Source organism: Monodon monoceros, unplaced genomic scaffold (assembly GCF_005190385.1).
Source record: "Monodon monoceros isolate NGI ecotype Baffin Bay Population unplaced genomic scaffold, NGI_Narwhal_1 Super_Scaffold_6, whole genome shotgun sequence".
Classification (NCBI taxonomy): Eukaryota; Metazoa; Chordata; class Mammalia; order Artiodactyla; family Monodontidae; genus Monodon; species Monodon monoceros.
The window spans coordinates 97,856,487-97,873,237 of NW_021703783.1; the positions used below are offsets into that span (position 1 = coordinate 97,856,487).

A 16,751-nucleotide genomic window follows, 5' to 3' on the forward strand; every position below is an offset into this window, starting at 1 on the left:
AATAGATTTCCTCAGAAACAAAACAGAAACCTTCGCCCAGGACTGCTGGTGTGAAGAGAATTCAGTAGAGCCCGTGGAAAATGACAACAGAGTGATTAACACGAATCAGGCCTTTGAGGCGTTGCTCTGACAGGCTTCCCGCCTTCATTTTCTCTGTAAACAGTGTCAGCTGGTGGTGTTCATCTTTTATCCCAGGCAGCTTTAGTACTGAATTGAGTCTCTTAACTGCCTTTGAGTAAACAGAGGTTCATGGTACCAATACATTAACATACTCTAAGTTTTTAAAAACAAGTTAAGCATTTCAGAAAATGTGGTAAATGAACGTCAAGCATCATCTAAGCATTTTTAAAATTTTGCTCCCGTGTTCAAGTTGAGTAATTGCTGTTGATTCACACTTGGGTTCTACCTCAACCAACGTGTAGGGACGCCAGTGCCTTCAGATTGTAATGCGTATCTGTATGATCTTATATTCATGGTACATTTAGCTTTTCAAGCGGCTCAGGACATTTTTAGGCCCGTCCTCAGCGCTTATAGCCCCATGAGACCAACAGAGAGACTGCAACAAGGTATAGCTACAGTGTTCATGCAGCTCCCTGATTTCTGTACAGCTTACAACGTTCTGGGCCCGCACCCCTAATTCTGCATCTTGTAATCCCAGCACAAATATGACAAAGGAGAGACTCAGTCATTTCTTCAGGCAACTGGGTCGATTAGAGACTCGGGAGAATTTTAACCTAGTCCTTCATTCAGTTGAGCATTCTACCCCCCCAACCCCCCATCCCTGGACACTGGGGACCCGGGGCTCTGTCAGGGGCCTTCCACAGCAGCACTCAGTTCTCGTACGTGCCAGGAGCTAGACGGGAGGGGCAGATGCAGCGCCATTGCCTAGTGATTACCGAGGGACCCATGTGGGCCTGCACAGGTTGCTAGCCAGAAGGTTTGGGGAGTGCGTGCACGTGCGTGTGGATTTCGACAGACTTATCTGGATGGCTGTGATTTGGGCTGCTGAGTTTCTTGTGTGTTTCCTCAGGGTAATGGGCGACTGGGCTGCTGGGAGGCCTGGGCTCTGCCCGAGGGGTGCTCGTAGTGGGAGGCGCAGGTGTCTGAAATCCCAACAAGGAGAGCCCCGCTCCCGGGGGATGAGAACTCACCCCCTCCCCGCCCCCCTTCCCACGCCTCACGGCTCCCCCTGGGAACTCAGTGTATCCAAAATGGGTTAAGGAACAGCCACAAAGGCACCTGTGGGAGAAAAGTCAAACTTCACCAGAGCATAAGAAAATGCAAACTCTACCTCATTGTACTGAGCTGTTTGTACCTTCCCGGTGAGCAGAGGTGGGAAGAAGGAACCGCTGATGAGAGATGGTGGGGTCCACGGTCTCGGGTGCCCTGGCAGGGGTATAAATTCCGAACGCTCGTTTAAAATATTTTACTAATATTTGTCGGGACCCTGAAAATGCTCTTACCTTTCCTTCACCTGCCAGTTTCATTTGAGATGTTTATATTAAGCAAATGATTCTCAACATGGATCAGACCCCTTATGCAAACATGATGCTCATGGCGGGGGCTTTCCTGATAATAGTGAAACGTTCCAGATGACGTCCAAAACAGGGATGTGGTTAAGGAAACCGGCAGAACACCAGGTCCTGACTGTTTACCAGCATCCTATAACATCCCAAGGAGTGTGTTACAAGGTGGAAGACCCCGGCTACCAGTGTCGGTACCGGTATATACACATTTATATCTACAGTGCAACCATAGCCATAGAAAAGCTGAGCGAAAACTACATGTAGAAGAGACTGGAATAAAATTAAACTCAGGTAGCCTGGAAGTGTTTTACACGATAGACTTATGCCTAATTTCCCCCTTTATTTACAAGTTTGAGTCCTTCACATTTTCTTCTGTGACTGTGGATTAAAATGATCGGTGCCTGATCATCATACCCCCACCACCACTCGGGATCTCGCACACACCCTGGGCGCCGCCTGGGGTTCTCTGTGCCCCTCTCAGTGCCCACACCGGCCTCACGGTGTCCGAGGCCCGTGCAGGCCGGGAGTGCTCGGGCCGTGGCCGTTGAGAGCCGTTCGGTCTCTGGCCAGGTTGTGGGTGCTGAGTGAAGGGCCCCCCCCGTTCCTCGCCTCTGCCTCCCCAGTTCCCGGTGTGCTTCGGGGGAGTGGGAACCTCCCAGGGTGAAACCCAAGGGACCAGCCGTTGGGGGCCCCTTTGGGGACCTGTGCCTTCATTTGCTTTTCCTCTTTGATTCCAGCGTGCACAGGGCGATGGCCGTGGTGGTGGCTCAGGTGACTCTGGAGACCGTTCCCCAGGTCTAGGCCCTGCACTGGGCCGCCTGCAACACACCTTCTGTGTCTGGACGCTTCTTAGGGCAGCGATGGAGAGTGGGTGTGCTGTTTGCAAAATAAATGTTGGTCTCAAATAAGAAGAAGAAGTTAATTTGTTGGACATTTCTGCAGTCAGGCCTTTTGCGGACCTTCTCGGCACCCAGCGGCCCCAGTGGCCCTCCCTGACTGCAGGGACCTGTAGCATTTGCGGCAGCCGTGAGCCAGGAGGCCACCTGACCAGTAGGAAAGGAAGGGCCCTCTGTTTTAAAGGAGTTCCGAGGGTTCTTTTCTTGGGAATGAATTTCTTATTATTGACGAGTTGGAGAGCCACACAGTTGATTATATTATTTTGAATAGAAACAGCTTCAAAAAATTTTGAAAGGAGCCCATTTTGCTTTGACCTTGTGTTGTAATCCATGGACTGTCTGTCTAGGTTGTGTTTTGAGCCTCATACTTTCTGTGATTAGATTCCATGCGGTTGGGTTAGTTACAATGTAAGCAGTTTTTAACTTCCTGTTCAGGGTTCATTTGCTGAAGGTAACAGAGGGAAGAATGGGTTGAAATGTAGCAATTCTCGATTGATGGGTCATCAGGGGCATTGCCAGGGTGACTGAAAGCCTGGTTCCTGGCGAGGCCATGCCTGGTGAGTGAGCACAGACAGGCTTTTACGCAGACACGTTGGAACTGCTGCAGCGGCCGTGGACACGGACTCCACTGCAGTCTGCGAATGAGACCCTGATACCGGGCGCCAGCAAATGCCATGCCCACTCTCGCCGTAAACTGCCTCACAGTTGGGACGTCAGTAGCCTGAAAACACGAGCGGAATTTTGGAGTTGATGTGTCTGAATGATTTATTGAGGACCAGGAGATGTCAATGAAAGCAAGCTGCTCACTTGCGAATGGCCCTGGCCAAGTCACCTTGTTGGAACTGCCAGCAAAGGCTGCGCTGTCCATCAGGTTGGGCCACAAACCCTTCTAATGAGCCAGAGCTTAAGGGCCTCCATCACCCCAGCAGCAAAGGTGCTCACAGTGTGACTTCCTGGGAGTGCACGTCTGGGCTTTCATCGTGTCATTAGTAGTAAAGTGGAACACAGCACCTTATTCACCCCGACCTGGGGGCCCGGGGGGGGGCCTACCCAGTCTCACGGGGAGCTGGGCTTGCACCGTGGAGCCCCGCGCCCCAGCCAGACCGCGAGCCGTGGCAGGGCAGGGCCCAGGGCCCCTGTCTCAGTGCCTGGCTCGCCATCTGGGCACAGCAGAGCTCTGTGGATGTTCATGGCCTCTGGCCTATTTTGTCAGATTATTTTGCAGAACGCGTTTATCCTTCTCTTAGTGGAACTTCTGTGTTTTGTGTGCGCCCTGTGGTTCCTGAGGCTGTTTCTCTTTACCTGTATCAGCGCTGGCTGCCTTAAACTTTGAAATGTGACCGATTTTATAGGTGAACTCATTATATTTAGTTGAATTTGTTAATAACTAGTGCTACTGATCATTTCTCTATGTTTTTTTAAAAAATATACTTATTTATTTAGGCTGCGCTGGGTCTTAGTTGCGGCACGCAGGATCTTTAGTTGCGGCATGCATGTGGGATCTAGTTCCCCGACCGGGGATCGAACCCAGGCCCTCTGCATTGGGAGTGTGGAGTCTTACCCACTGGGCAACCAGGGAAGTCCCCATTTCTTTATGTTTTTAACTGACTTTTTCACAAGTAAACTTTTCGAGTATTTTCCTCATTTTTACCAGGCTGACGTGTTTTTCTTGCTGGGAAATAACTCTTCGTAGATTGCCTGATATTACTCCTTGGCCTGCACTGTGTTACAGATGTTTATCCGATTTGTTTTACTTCCTCACTTTTTCACTTACAACTGTTTTACATTTGAATATGGTGATGCAGACCAGGTTTTCCTTCTGTCCTGGGCTTTTCCCTGGGAGGGTCTTTCTCTGAGCTGCGCACACACGCTGAGTTGGGATTCCATCATCACCCTGGGGGAAGTGCCTCTACACGCACCTTCTGGGGCGACTTTCTGTCCCTGCGCGGCACCCCCGGGCTTTCCTCGACCCCTTTCTGAATACAGTTCACCAAGGCTTTTGGGAGCAAGCAGGGTCTCGTGTTGGTCAACCTTTCTTTCCATTTGGCTGTGTTAGTAATGGTGAGGGAGTGTTTTGCTGATTGATTTAAAGACCCGTTTATCCTTTGAGGAATTATTTTTGACTTAATTAGATAAAGGGAGTAAATCAATTGAATGAATTGATTTATGATCAGTTTGCGTTTGGCAGATGAGCTTGACTCCAGGAAGCTTATTCTCTGTGTGAATGACTGCTGTCCGCCTTCTGAAAGATGGGTCTCTCTACAGAACCTGCTTCTGATTGGAAACACGGCATCAGAAAGGTCTTAACCAAAAGTCTTCTACTCCTTTCCCCGTTAGGGAATACTGAAGGGCTTAAACCCTTTAATTCAATGAATAGATGTGAAAGCTTTCGTCCTGTGAGCCTGATGAGAGAGGGTCGAAGCCCCACCGCATCTCAGATGAGCATTGTGGGTTTAATGGTCTGTGTGCCCGTGGGGAAGGCCATGTGTGTCCTGCTTATGACTCTTGGAGCGCGGAGAGGGTGGGAGCCCGTGAACCTGGGGGCCTGTTTTCCTGAGAAAGTGTGCCTGCAATTCTCAAAGGCGAGCTCAGCATGAGCTGCAGCCTGTCATGGGGGCCTCAAGATCAGAGGGAGCTTGGCCTTCTCAGAGCCCCCTGAGCTTCTGTAGAAAGGAGACTGTTAGGGCAGGCTGTATGTGACATCGTTTGGAAGAGTGCCTCCTTCAGTTTGAAGGAATTCTCCTTGGTTGACTTGTTGTTTGCATAGCCATTAGTGGAGGCAAGTTAGACTTTATGTATAATCTTAAATTCAGCAATAATTTGGATATTTCCCTTAACCAGAGACATTGGGGTAAAGTCTTCTTTCATTCTTCCTAGAGTGCGTTGGCATAACTTTTACTGTGTTCCAGGTCCAGCTGTTGATGTAGTTAGTTACTCCTCCCTCCTAGGCTGTCGGCTCTTTGGTGGCAGTCTGTTCATTCACTTGGCGGGTGTTTTTATTGTTTTTTTTTTTTTTTTGCGGTACGCGGGCCTCTCACTGCTGTGGCCTCTCCCGTTGCGGAGCACAGGCTCCGGATGCGCAGGCTCAGCGGCCATGGCTCACGGGCCCAGCCACTCCGCGGCATGTGGGATCTTCCCGGACCGGGGCACGAACCCGTGTCCCCTGCATCGGCAGGCAGACTCTCAACCACTGCGCCACCAGGGAAGCCCTGGCGGGTGTTTTTGGGGCGTCTGCTGTGTGTGGGTGGAGGGCCTGGGGACACGGAGGGCAGGGTGGGTATGGCCCTGCTCTCCAGGGGCTCTTACTGCAGTGGGGGGACAGAGCACACAGGTAAAGCAGTAGGGAGTGACACAGCTCATGACACGTGCCATGGAGGAAGTGCCGCGGGGCGTTGCTGCGTCGTGGCCTGCCACCTGTCTTCTGCAGCAGGTGGTCCAGCACCTGGCATTTCATGGTGTGGAGTTGATGTGTTCTCTGGCAGTGACTTTTCCAACGGGGGACATGAGTGTGCGGCCCAGGATCTCACGTGAGCCTCTGTGGCGGCTGATGTTCACACGCTCTGTTTGGGAGCATCTCCCCGCCTCTGGCCTTCTCTTCCTGTCCACAGTGCTGTCCCTCCATCAGGTCCCTGTGCCCCCCACCCCCCTGCGTGCAGACGCCGATGCACAGGTGTCTCCACGGCTCCCCTTCCCGCTGAGGAAGTCCGGCTCTGGAGCCTGCCGCCGGGGGCCACGGAATCAGGATCCTCACCACCTCTTGTCCCACCTAGTTGTGCAGACGCCCGTGCAGCTTCCTGGCTCTGCCTCCTGAGGCCCCTCCCTCACGTCACCTTCTTTCCCATCACTGTGTGCTCTGTTCTGCGTCTTCCCAGGCCCAGTTCGGATGCCACGTCTCCCCTGCTCACGCCTCCCCGGGGGTCAGGTTCTCTGTGCTCTTCTGAACCTGCTGTGTCTGCCCCTTGTCCCTGCTCACTCTCCAGTTGGCTGGTTCTTTGTTCACAGACACGCCATGTGAATTGCATCTCCCTAGAGATAAATCAGGTCCACAAATGTTATCAATAAATAAGGCCGATAAGCAGAATGAGTGAGTGAGCGCATCTGTGGACGAGCGCGTGCACCGGTGCCCTCTTCCTCCAGGCTCCGCGGGTGGTTCTTGGTTTCGTCTTCACCTGCCAACCATATTCACGTTTTCTTGCACATACAAGTGCTCAATACAAGTTAATAGAATCAATCAGTATTTCCACCAGTAGCGTTTCTGTTACCAAAAACTCTTGCTCACGGAATTATGAAAAAAATCAAAGATCCCTTCAAGCTAAAAGAACGTTACGAGATTAAAAATTTTTCTTTTGCCAAAAGGACATTATGAAAACAAGGGTCACTAAAGATACAGAAATTTCCGTTCACTCTTGGGCTCCTTACCCACACCACCACTGCCGTTTTCCCGTGTTGCCGGGAGGCCCTTTCCCCTGGGGATCAGGTACCCGTGTTGTTATAGGAAGAGACCAGTAGCTGCCCGGCCCCGCCTCTGTCCTGTTCCCGAGAGCGTGCCTTCCGCTTGGGGCTGCACGTCTGTGAGACTGGAAGCCCCGATGGCGGGTGTGCTTGGGGTGGGGTGGGACGGAAACAGAGCCTGTTGTTGGTGAGAGAAGGTCGATCCTTGTCACTGGGGTCCCTCTCAGGGCCGGAGGTTGACAGTTGAGCGTGGCCCAGTGGTGCCGTCTTGCCTGACCAGGGGGGAGCGTGTGGTCCTTGCTTTTTCCTTGATCTGTTACCCTTGTCTGCTGACAGCCCATCCACCCACGTGTGCCCGAGACTGTGGGCTGCGGGTCTTCAACCACGTCACAGAATTGGACATTCTGACAGGGTGTAGTCCGTGACCTTGTGTTGAACGTTATTTACATTAGAATTGAGCATTCCTACTGCTCAGCCAACCTGATCATAGCATCCGTTCTTTTTGCCGGACCAAGGAGTTTCGTGAATTTACAGCCTTGAGTTGTGACACTACTCTGGCCAAAGCAGGATTTTTCCCTACATTGGAGCCCAGATCTATGTAATTAAGTGCTGGAGTCTCCATCACCGAAGTATCAGGGTTTCAAATTTAAAACTCCCAAGTTGAGCGATGCAGCAGATTAGACAGGAGAACGGTCCAGCTTGCTCATACAGAAGGGACTATTTTGATTACCAGCTAAGCTTCTAATTACGTGAAGAGGTTTATCGCAGGGCTCGTGCACAGGGGGTGATGGACGTAGTCGTAACAACAGCGTTGGTCCCCTCCCTGCCCTCACTGTTCCCCAGCAGGGCCGGCGCTCTTCCCCACACCTTGTGCTGAATGAGGCTGCTGTCCAGCCTGCGCTGGCGATCGCTGTCCTGGAATCCCGTGATGGTCCCAGCGCTGTTTAAACTGAGCAATTTCCCCTTTCCAGTTAGCGAGGAGGCCGTGGGAATCCCGCCCCCAGGAGACGGAAAGCTCGGTGAGCTTGTGCGGCAGTCCACAGGGGCGGGGACAGGGGATTGTTTCTTACGCACGAGGTCCTGCTTTTCTAGAGCTGTTGCCGTGCAGAGAGGTTAGGGACCTGGGCTCCTTCCTCCTCTCCACACGCAGTCAGAGGCCCCGGTGCCCGGCCCGTCCAGAGCAGCGGCGACACTGAGGGGGCCAGCACAGCCTCTGGGCCCCGCCCTTCCCGGCCCGCTCCCTGCCTGCAGGCCCCATGTCTGTCGGGTGTGGATGTTCTCCGCAGCGGGCTGTTTGCAGGTGAAATGGCCCCGGCACCAGAGGACACGCTGTGGAAACTCAGGCGCGACACTCGGTCCGTCCGTCCGGCCGTCAGTGGTGGGCACCCTCGTCATCGCAGTGTCCTAGGGTTTTGAGCTCATCAGCCTGCCTGTTCATTTATCCACTGATGCTCTCTAGTCTCCTGGACATGGAAACACGGACAGGAAATTTCTGCTCTCTATTTGCCTAAGACAGGCTTTGGGATATTTCACAGCAGCAGTTATATCCCTGTGTGGTTTTCTCCTGACCAGGCTGAGTACCTTCCATTCTTTTAATAGTTTCCTGTATCTGCCCATCCATCCACCCACCCACCTGCCCACCTGCCCAGTCTGGCAGAGGCTGGCTAGCACTGGCCCCACCCACTGAATGCCAGCGGGTCCCCTCACTCTGATCACTCCGACCCCCAAACACCCTGTGAGCTTCTCAAACCATTTACAGTACCACCACCGTTGGGCACTTTTTCTCTAGGGCTATTTACCTGTGGAAAAGACAGACTTTAGTTAAACTATCCCAATGGCTTAACCAACATTTTTTCCCCTATTGCTAAAATAACTGCATTGTGAAAATGGATGTTCTCTTTTTACCCTGTACCTTTCCGTAGAGAATAAGCAGTGATAGTTTCCTACCCCATCAATCACACCCCGGGGTACCCACGGTTCTCCGTGGCATCCCTCTGAGCAGTGTTCTCTGTGTGCACGTCTACACAGACGTGCAGCGGTGGAGTTTTCCATATAAATGGAGTTGTGGGTAAAGATGGGATTGTTTTACAAATTGCTTTTTAAACAATCATATGGTAGGACAGCGTTTTCAAAGAATTCATTTAAATCATCCCCTAAAGGTTTTCTATGATCTAAGAAGACAAGTGAGATTATTTTTAATTAAATGTCTGCTTTTACATCCTGTGCCTTTATATTTGGTTGTGGTCCACTTGGGACTCCTGATCTACTGCCCAGGGCTGTGGCGGTCAGCGCCTTTTCTGCCTCACCCAGGCGCCCCTTGGGTTAGCCTGTGCACTTGACGTCCTCCCTGGCACTCTGAGGGCTCTCTGGGGTCACCTTCCTCAACGTGGTGTCCCCAGGGTACAGGGCCTGGCCCCTGAAGGGAGGTGTCGTGGATAACGTGGGGAGGAGGGCTGGGTGCAGTGTTACTCGTGCCAGCGTTACTGTTTGTTTGTGATTAGAAGATAAATGCAAGACAGAGAATCTAGTCTGTTTTTTGACGAAACAGTTTGGTTTACATTCCGTTATTTTAAGTAACGTTTACATGTTGCCGTGGTGAGTCCCCAGCGGTCCTGGCTCCCAGCCCTGCAGGGTGGGGAGTGGGGAGGCTGTGTGGGCCCTGCCCCCGCCTTGGGGGCCCTGTGCTGCGCCCCCCTCCCGCGTGGAGCATCTTCACGGGTTGTGTCAGAATGGCCCAACCCCCCAGGTCCCAGGGGTGCTGCAGAGCCACAGCCACAGCCACGTTGTTACTTAGGCCTCACCTCTGTCTGCTGCTGGCCTGGGCCTGTCTGCTCTCCTGTACCTGTCAGTTGATCATTTTTTCCCTTTGGGTCGTTTCTTCCTTTGAACCCTGGGATGGCCCGGGAAGCCTCACTTCCGTGGGTCTCTCTCATTGGTCTTGGCTGATGGCCTTTCTTCCGGCCTCTCCGCTGTCACTGAGTCCCACCTGGCGTGGGCTCCATGGCCGCCGGCCTGAAGCCCAGACTCCTTGGGCCTGTGCAGAGTGGGGCGGCTCCGTGTTTGGGTTTCCTCCCCTCCTGGTCGCCCCCACCCTGACCCCCGGGCTGTCCCAGGCAGTGAGTGAGCTCTGGTGGCAGGTGTGCACCCTTGGGGTCAGATGGTCTTGACCCCGAGAGCTCGTCCCTGCCCCGTGGTGTGGACTCTCTGGGGGGTGAGTAGCTTAGCCTCTACCAGACCGAGCCTGTACCACACCTGCTCTTTTGTTCGTGGTTAGGTCCAGCCGAGCCCCCTCGGAACCAGCAGTGCCCTGTTTCCTGTGCCCCCGCCAGGGGCACTCCTGGGCCCATCCCTCGGCTCTGACTGCGCTGCTTTCTGTGCTCCCCTAAAAAAATACGGGGAGTCGTTATCTCATTCTGACAATAAGGGTCATTCCGATTCTCTCGGCTTTTCCAAGACAGATTAGCATAGGGGCTGTCTGAGTTAAATGCCATTCCTTCATTACATCCAAGAGTACCAAATGGCCCGTTGTGAGAAATGACACCGATATTTCCTGGGATAAAATAATAAGCCAGCTAAACAGACGAAGAAAACTCACCCAGGCTCCTGCCCACACCCCGCGGACCCGGGCTGAGGCAGCCCCGCTGCTTGTGACCCAGGAGAGGAGCCTGAGGTCTGGGGAGGGCTTTAGTCCCCCGCTTGCCTTTTCTTATAGCTGAGGAAGTATCTCAGTGCTTTGAAGGCCCTTGAAAGAGGGTACGTGGACGGAAGACCTCCAGAGGAGCCCTCTGAGTATTGTCGACGCGGTGCCCTGAGAACGGAAAATAAACCCAGCTCTGCACTAGTTTGGGGGGGATGCTGAATCGAGTTTCTCAGCGAGCAGGTCTCCGCCCCGACGAGGTGACTTGCACTCCTGTCTGCGAACTTGATCTTGCAGCAGGAAGGGCGTCGTGACAGGTGGGACCCGGTGCAGGGCAGCCCTTACAGCGCAGGGCAGTGAACCCCATCTGTGAACTGGCGGTGATGACACCTCCCGCCTCGGCTGCCACGAGAAATTCTGGAGCCAGGCCATGTGCAGAATCAGGTGGGCCTCCATCCCAGGGTGTGCTCAGGGCGTGTGGGCATAGGGAGCCTCCTGGGACTGCAGAGTTCCGAGGCCGGGCGCCTTGCTGGGCCAGCCCGGCGGGCAGAGCGGTGCCCAGTGCAGGAGGCAGGGCCCCAGCCCCGGAGGGGGGCAGCTGGGCTGGTGCAGGTTCACGGGCGCACTCGGGCATAGGGGAGCTCAGGGCTGGCCCCGGTGCACTCTTCATCCCAGTCCCATGTCACACGGAAGGGGACAGGGCCGCCTGGGTCTGCCTGCCAGGGCCTTGGCTGAGCACACAGCCTGGGTCCGAGTAACCCACCCTTCCCCCATCACCCGGGTGACTGTCTGGTACCTAAATGTTTCCGTTTTCCATTTTTAAGTTGTTTTCCCCTTTAACCCACCAGCTTCTTGGGGGCGTTTGTTCCTCCTCATCTCTGTGCCCAAGGGTCCGGAGTTTAGGGACACAGGGAGGGCCTGCTGCCTCTCGTCACTTTGCCTCGACGTGGGGATGACCCAGTGACCACCGAGGGGCGGGGGATAAACACAGTGTGGCCCATCCATACGGTGGAAAGTTATTATACCATAAAAAGGAGGGAAGCATTGTCACAGGCTACAACACGGTGACCCTTGGAAACATCGTGCTCAGTGAGAGAAGCCAGACACGAAAGACCACGTGTCCTGTGATTCCACTGAGGTGAGATGTCCACACAGGCACATCCACGGGGGCAGGACGCAGCCTGGTGGCTACTGGGGGCTGGGAGGGGCAGGGGGAATGGGGAGTGACTGCTAATGAGGTCAGGGTTTGTCTGGGGCGATGAAAACGTTCTGGAATTAGATCGTGGTGATGGTTACCCAGCCCTGTGAATATACTAGCCCACTGAGTGGTACACTTTAAAGGGGTGAGCTTTACGGTATGTGCATTATATCTCAATAAAATAACCCTCCAAACCAAACCAAACCAACAAAAAAACTCGTTGAGTGAATGATTGAGTGAATGAGGGGGGGGAGCAGATGAAGGAAGGGAGGTAAGAGTGCTGTTTTCCTTTGCACAGAAGGACAGACGTGCTTCCAGGGAGACGCGGTGATTAGAAGTTGGATCTGCTCTGTGGTCTACACGGCCGTGAGGCTGTGCCCGGTTGGATGTGTGTCCGGGGCCGTGACCTCCTGTCTGGGCTCCTGAGCCCCCCGTGGAGGCCGCAGCTGGTTGGTTTCCCCACGGAGTGCTGGCCTGGAAGGACCCTCCCTGTTTTACTTTCCAATTTCCGCTGTGAACAGAGGACGGAGTGGGAGGGTGTTCACAGGCGGCTCTTCCAGCCCAGCACCTGGTGGGAGTCAGGCCGTGTTGCGCTGCTGCTGGGGAAGTGATGGAAGCCCGGGTGTGAGGTGTGCACAGGTGCGGAGGGCTGGCCTGCTCTGTGGGAGCGGTTACGAGCCCAGGCTCCGGGACGGATGGCGGGTCCACACCCTGACCCCACTGCTTACCAGGCTGCCACCGGGCCGGCTCGTTGTTTCTCTGTACCCCATTTCCCAAGGGGTGCAATGGTGGCCGTAATAGAGTTAATGCGTTTAAAACATGAAGAAGAGTGCCTGGCATCTAATAACCACTCAGTAAATGTTAGCAGTTATCATTATTATGATTATTGTCAGTTTTACCCACTTAAAACTTTCTAAACATATTCCGGGCTGAAATGTTTCTTTTCTTGAAGAACATTTTCCTTGCAAAGTTGCCATGCACATTAGCAAAATACAACAAAAGCAAATAAAATCAAAAGAATAGGATGCACAATTTAAAAAAATTTTTTATGAGTGTTATGCTTGATGATAGCAGTTTTTATAAGGATCTAAAGTTAATTTCTTCAAATGTCTGATAAGCCATTTCAGTTAGGCATCTGTTTTGCATTTTAAAGCTTTTAAGTTATGCTTTCTCATTAGATTTTTTATGCTTGGAGGAGGAAATTATTTAGAGCACCATTGCCTATTCTTTCTTTCAAACACATCTGTGTTTTTGCTTTCTTGGTGTTTGCTCATAGCATAGAAATATTTACGCAGTGTGGTTTTGGGAACTCTAACCTTGGAAACGGGTTTTTAGAGGGGTTATTACTGAATGAATATGTGAATATATGAGAAGCAGAATTTTAGAAATCTTAGGAAAAAACGTTCAGACCTCAGTGAGGAATAAGTAATAAATTGATATTTTAGGTCCTCTCTTATTAGGATGTGAAATGCCTGAGAAGCAATGATTTACAATATGTTAATTATGTTAATTAATTGGAGAGGATTCAGAATATGAATTATCTGCAACTAATTAGGTATTAAAATTGAGAACCATTAAGTGATGGGGTGGAAGATGCCAAGTCATCTAGCTAGAGCAAGGAGAACGGGCGGGGGTGGGGAGGCGGGTCCTGCCGACCGACCTCACATGCTCGTTCACCCCGTGGGCTGACGGCTCCCTGTCTTTCCCCTGCCCCGCGGCACAGATGAGGAGGACGTGGACACCGCCGACGTCTCCTGCGTGCCTGCGGACGCGCTGCGCAACGTGGAGGCCGACACGTACTGGTGCATGAGCCGGCTGCTGGACGGCATCCAGGTGAGCCCCCCGGAGGCAGCGCCACCCCGTGGCGTCCCTCTGGCGGAGTTCATACTCCTCAGGGTGACTGTGTGTCTGCGGGCGCACACGTGCCTCTGGAGCCGGTTGGAGGGCACAGCGCAGGGCTCGGAGGGACCAGGCCCCCCCTGCAGAGTCCGATCCCCGCGGGTATTCCACCCCCCCGCCCCCACCCCCACCCCCACCCCCCACCCCGCCCCACTCGGCCGCCGGTGACTGTGGTCCTGACCCCCAGCGCGGGGCATCGTTGACGAGCCGTTTCACTGTCTTCGTGAACTGTGTTCAGAGGAACCCGCCTCTTAAAGGGCCTCAGACTTAAAGGCCTTGGCTCCGCCTCCGTGACACCGGGCCGTCAGCGGCCAGCCCCACCATCCCCGCCCGCCTCGTGTCAGGGATCTCAGCGCTCGAGGACCAGTGACGCTGCCGGGTCCCAGAGGGAAGCATGAGCTGGAGGGCATCCTGCCCCCCGTGGCTGGGGCTTCTGCTGGACCTGGTGTCAGCTGGGCCCCTGGCTGGGATTCTCCCTGGAAAGCCGGAGTCTTCCGGGGCCTGGGATGGTTTTATGGAATCATCCATTCCCCTAAATCAGGGGGAAACTCACACACAGTGCCCGGGGAGGAGGACGTTGGCAGGTCAAGAGCAGGAAGATGGGCTGGAGCCTTGCGTGTGGCGGGAAGTGGCCGCGGTAGGTAGACGGCCATCGAGCCAGCTGTGGGCCATTTTAGGCTTGTCTGGTGCCCACACAGCTTTGCCAGACGCTTGCCTGGGGCCGGGGCTGCACCCACTCTGGGGCGGGAGAAGGGATTTAGGGCCGAGCTCCCGGGCTCACCGTGGGGTGAAGGGGAGAGGTGTGAGCGCTGCGGCACAAGGCATAAACCACGCTCTGACGACACGCATGCGGGGCAGAGTGGGACCTGGAGGGGGACCGTGAATTTGCCAACAAAGGAGAGGAAGAGCCCGGGGCAGGGTTTTGGTCTGAGGTTCGTTCCGGTCACTCACTGGAGGACGGTCCAAAGATGGCCGCCACAGGATGGACGCTCTGCGGGGGCCTTGGGTTCTGCCAGGATCCCTTTGTCCCAGGTAAGGAAGGCCCTTCCACCTGAAGAGAGAGGACTGGTGTTGCGGATGCACTCGTCACAGGCGTTTCCCACCAGCTTTGGCTTTTCCTGAGCTGTTGTCATAGCAGGCGTTCCTGATGCCGCCCACTGAAGAGGCCGCAGCTAGGCTGCTTGATTGGATGGAAATGGCCCAAGCAAGGTTTTTCTAAGATGTCATCTAAAGGCTGAGTGAGGCCCTGAGGTTTAATTTGAATAAATCAGCTAGGACGATTCTGTTGAAGAAAACTGTGTGGGTTCCCATTCCGCTTGATAACTTAGGAATTGACAAAGAGAAAGCAGAAGCCCTTTCTGGAGTTGAACAATAGAAAGCTTGTATCTGAGAGCCCATCAGAACTCCTCCTGACTGATTTTGTATCTTGTAAAGAAAAATGTGCCTGTTGGCGACAGATTTTGGCCCCAGCATCAATTAATCATTTCTCTACTCTGCTAATGTTTTCATATTTTTCAGTCTTTCTCCCAAAACTTAAGACTCTTTTCCTCCTTGGAAAGGAGGTTGAATCATGATCTGAAGCTTTTTATAAATTTCAGATGTCACTTTTCTGATCATGAGTGATGGAACTTCTGCTATTTAAATACAAGATTATCCGGCTTCTATTTGTAAATAAAATCAGCTGTACAATGAAACCGATGCGGCCTTTCATTTTTCACCCGAGATTTGTTGTCTGATGAAATGGTTTCTTGACAAGGGTGCTGCGTGGAAGGCATAATGCTTCTCTGGCGCGCATGTGTGTGTGTGTGTGTGTGTGTGTGATTACCACGCACGCCAGGCCAACGGCAGCCGTCTTTCTGTCACATGCTCACGACTGATTCCACGAGATCCTCACGTGAGCAAGCGTTCAGCGATGCCCATTACCAGCATCCAGGGAGTTTGGGGGGAGCTCTTCTGTAATTCCCTTAGATGAGGCCATCCCCCGTGACCCCATGCGAGCTCCGTGGAGGACTTTTCAGTGTGTGCAAGTACTCTCGCCATTGTAGTTTGGATAAGTGTGAGGATATGAACTGACTTAAAATCAAGAGGAAACATGGACCAGGTGTCATAAACCCATTGTACGCTATTATAAATAACATATTTTTATGATAAATGAATACTTTCCCAAACAAAAATGTTTAGTGAGAAGAAAGGCATGGTTTTACTTTACGTGCCTTGACAGAAGACAGCTGAATTCTCATATGTGTTTCTCCAGTCAACCTGTTGTAATATGTTTTCCCTTTAATACTGTACCACAGCCGAACAGATGGTAGTTTCTTAAAGGTCATTCAGTGTGAATGTGAAGTCATATCAGTGGACATTTTGTGCTCAGTCACAGTAAAATCCAGTGACCTGTCTTGCACTTGGAATAGATCTTTTACACACGCATGGTTCTGTCACATCAGACACTGGTCACTGGAAAATCCTGGATGCCCGAGGTATGCAGATCTTCTAAACATTGGTGCGTCTCATCATACAGTATCAAAAAATCACCTTTGTTAGTGTTACCACCGTCTCATAAGGAACTGTCAAGCCCAGAGTGGTGGAGAAAAGTTCTCTAAAATTCAGATTTGGGCTTAAAAGTGCAAATATTATTATTGGCAGCAAACACTGTGAATTGGTTCCCTTGAGGTGACAGGGTAACTTTGTTCATTTTTGAGAAAAGGTCTGCCAGATACCCAAGTTTGAATAACCAATTTGCCTGTTGGTCATTCTTTCAAGTACATTTTCTCTTGGAAAATGTATCCAGTTCTGCTCTCAGCTCAGAGAATTGCACCAAAAATTGCTTTTCTGGAAGAAATCAATGTTTTTGGGTGCACGTCTCCAGAGCTTTACACGTGCTTCCCATTTTCCCCATAGAACACTGAAAAGATGTTTATCAAGGGTCAAGATTTAACCCAATACTAGTCGTAAGATTAGGAACTTTCCTGTGTCACCCAGGACATCCTTAAGTGAAACTGCCCCTTTTTAAACCACGAGTGTGTGGCATTGAGTACGGTTGTGGCCGCTGCCTTGGTCTGTGCCGCGAGCCAGCACTTCCACTTGCCACCACTTCTGTAGCATGACAGCAAATGCCAACACGGCGACAGAGGTAGACGATACCT

The 16,751-nt window shown here is 52.5% G+C and overlaps 1 protein-coding gene across 1 annotated transcript in view; it reads left to right on the plus strand.

Annotated features, from left to right (window-relative positions):
* Positions 1–16,751, plus strand: part of TBC1D22A (TBC1 domain family member 22A) — a 316,922-nt gene that overhangs the window by 171,135 nt on the left and 129,036 nt on the right. The window contains exon 9 of the mRNA XM_029205055.1: positions 13,433–13,542. Within this exon, the coding sequence (XP_029060888.1) occupies positions 13,433–13,542 (110 nt within the window). The remainder of the gene's footprint in view (positions 1–13,432; positions 13,543–16,751) is intronic.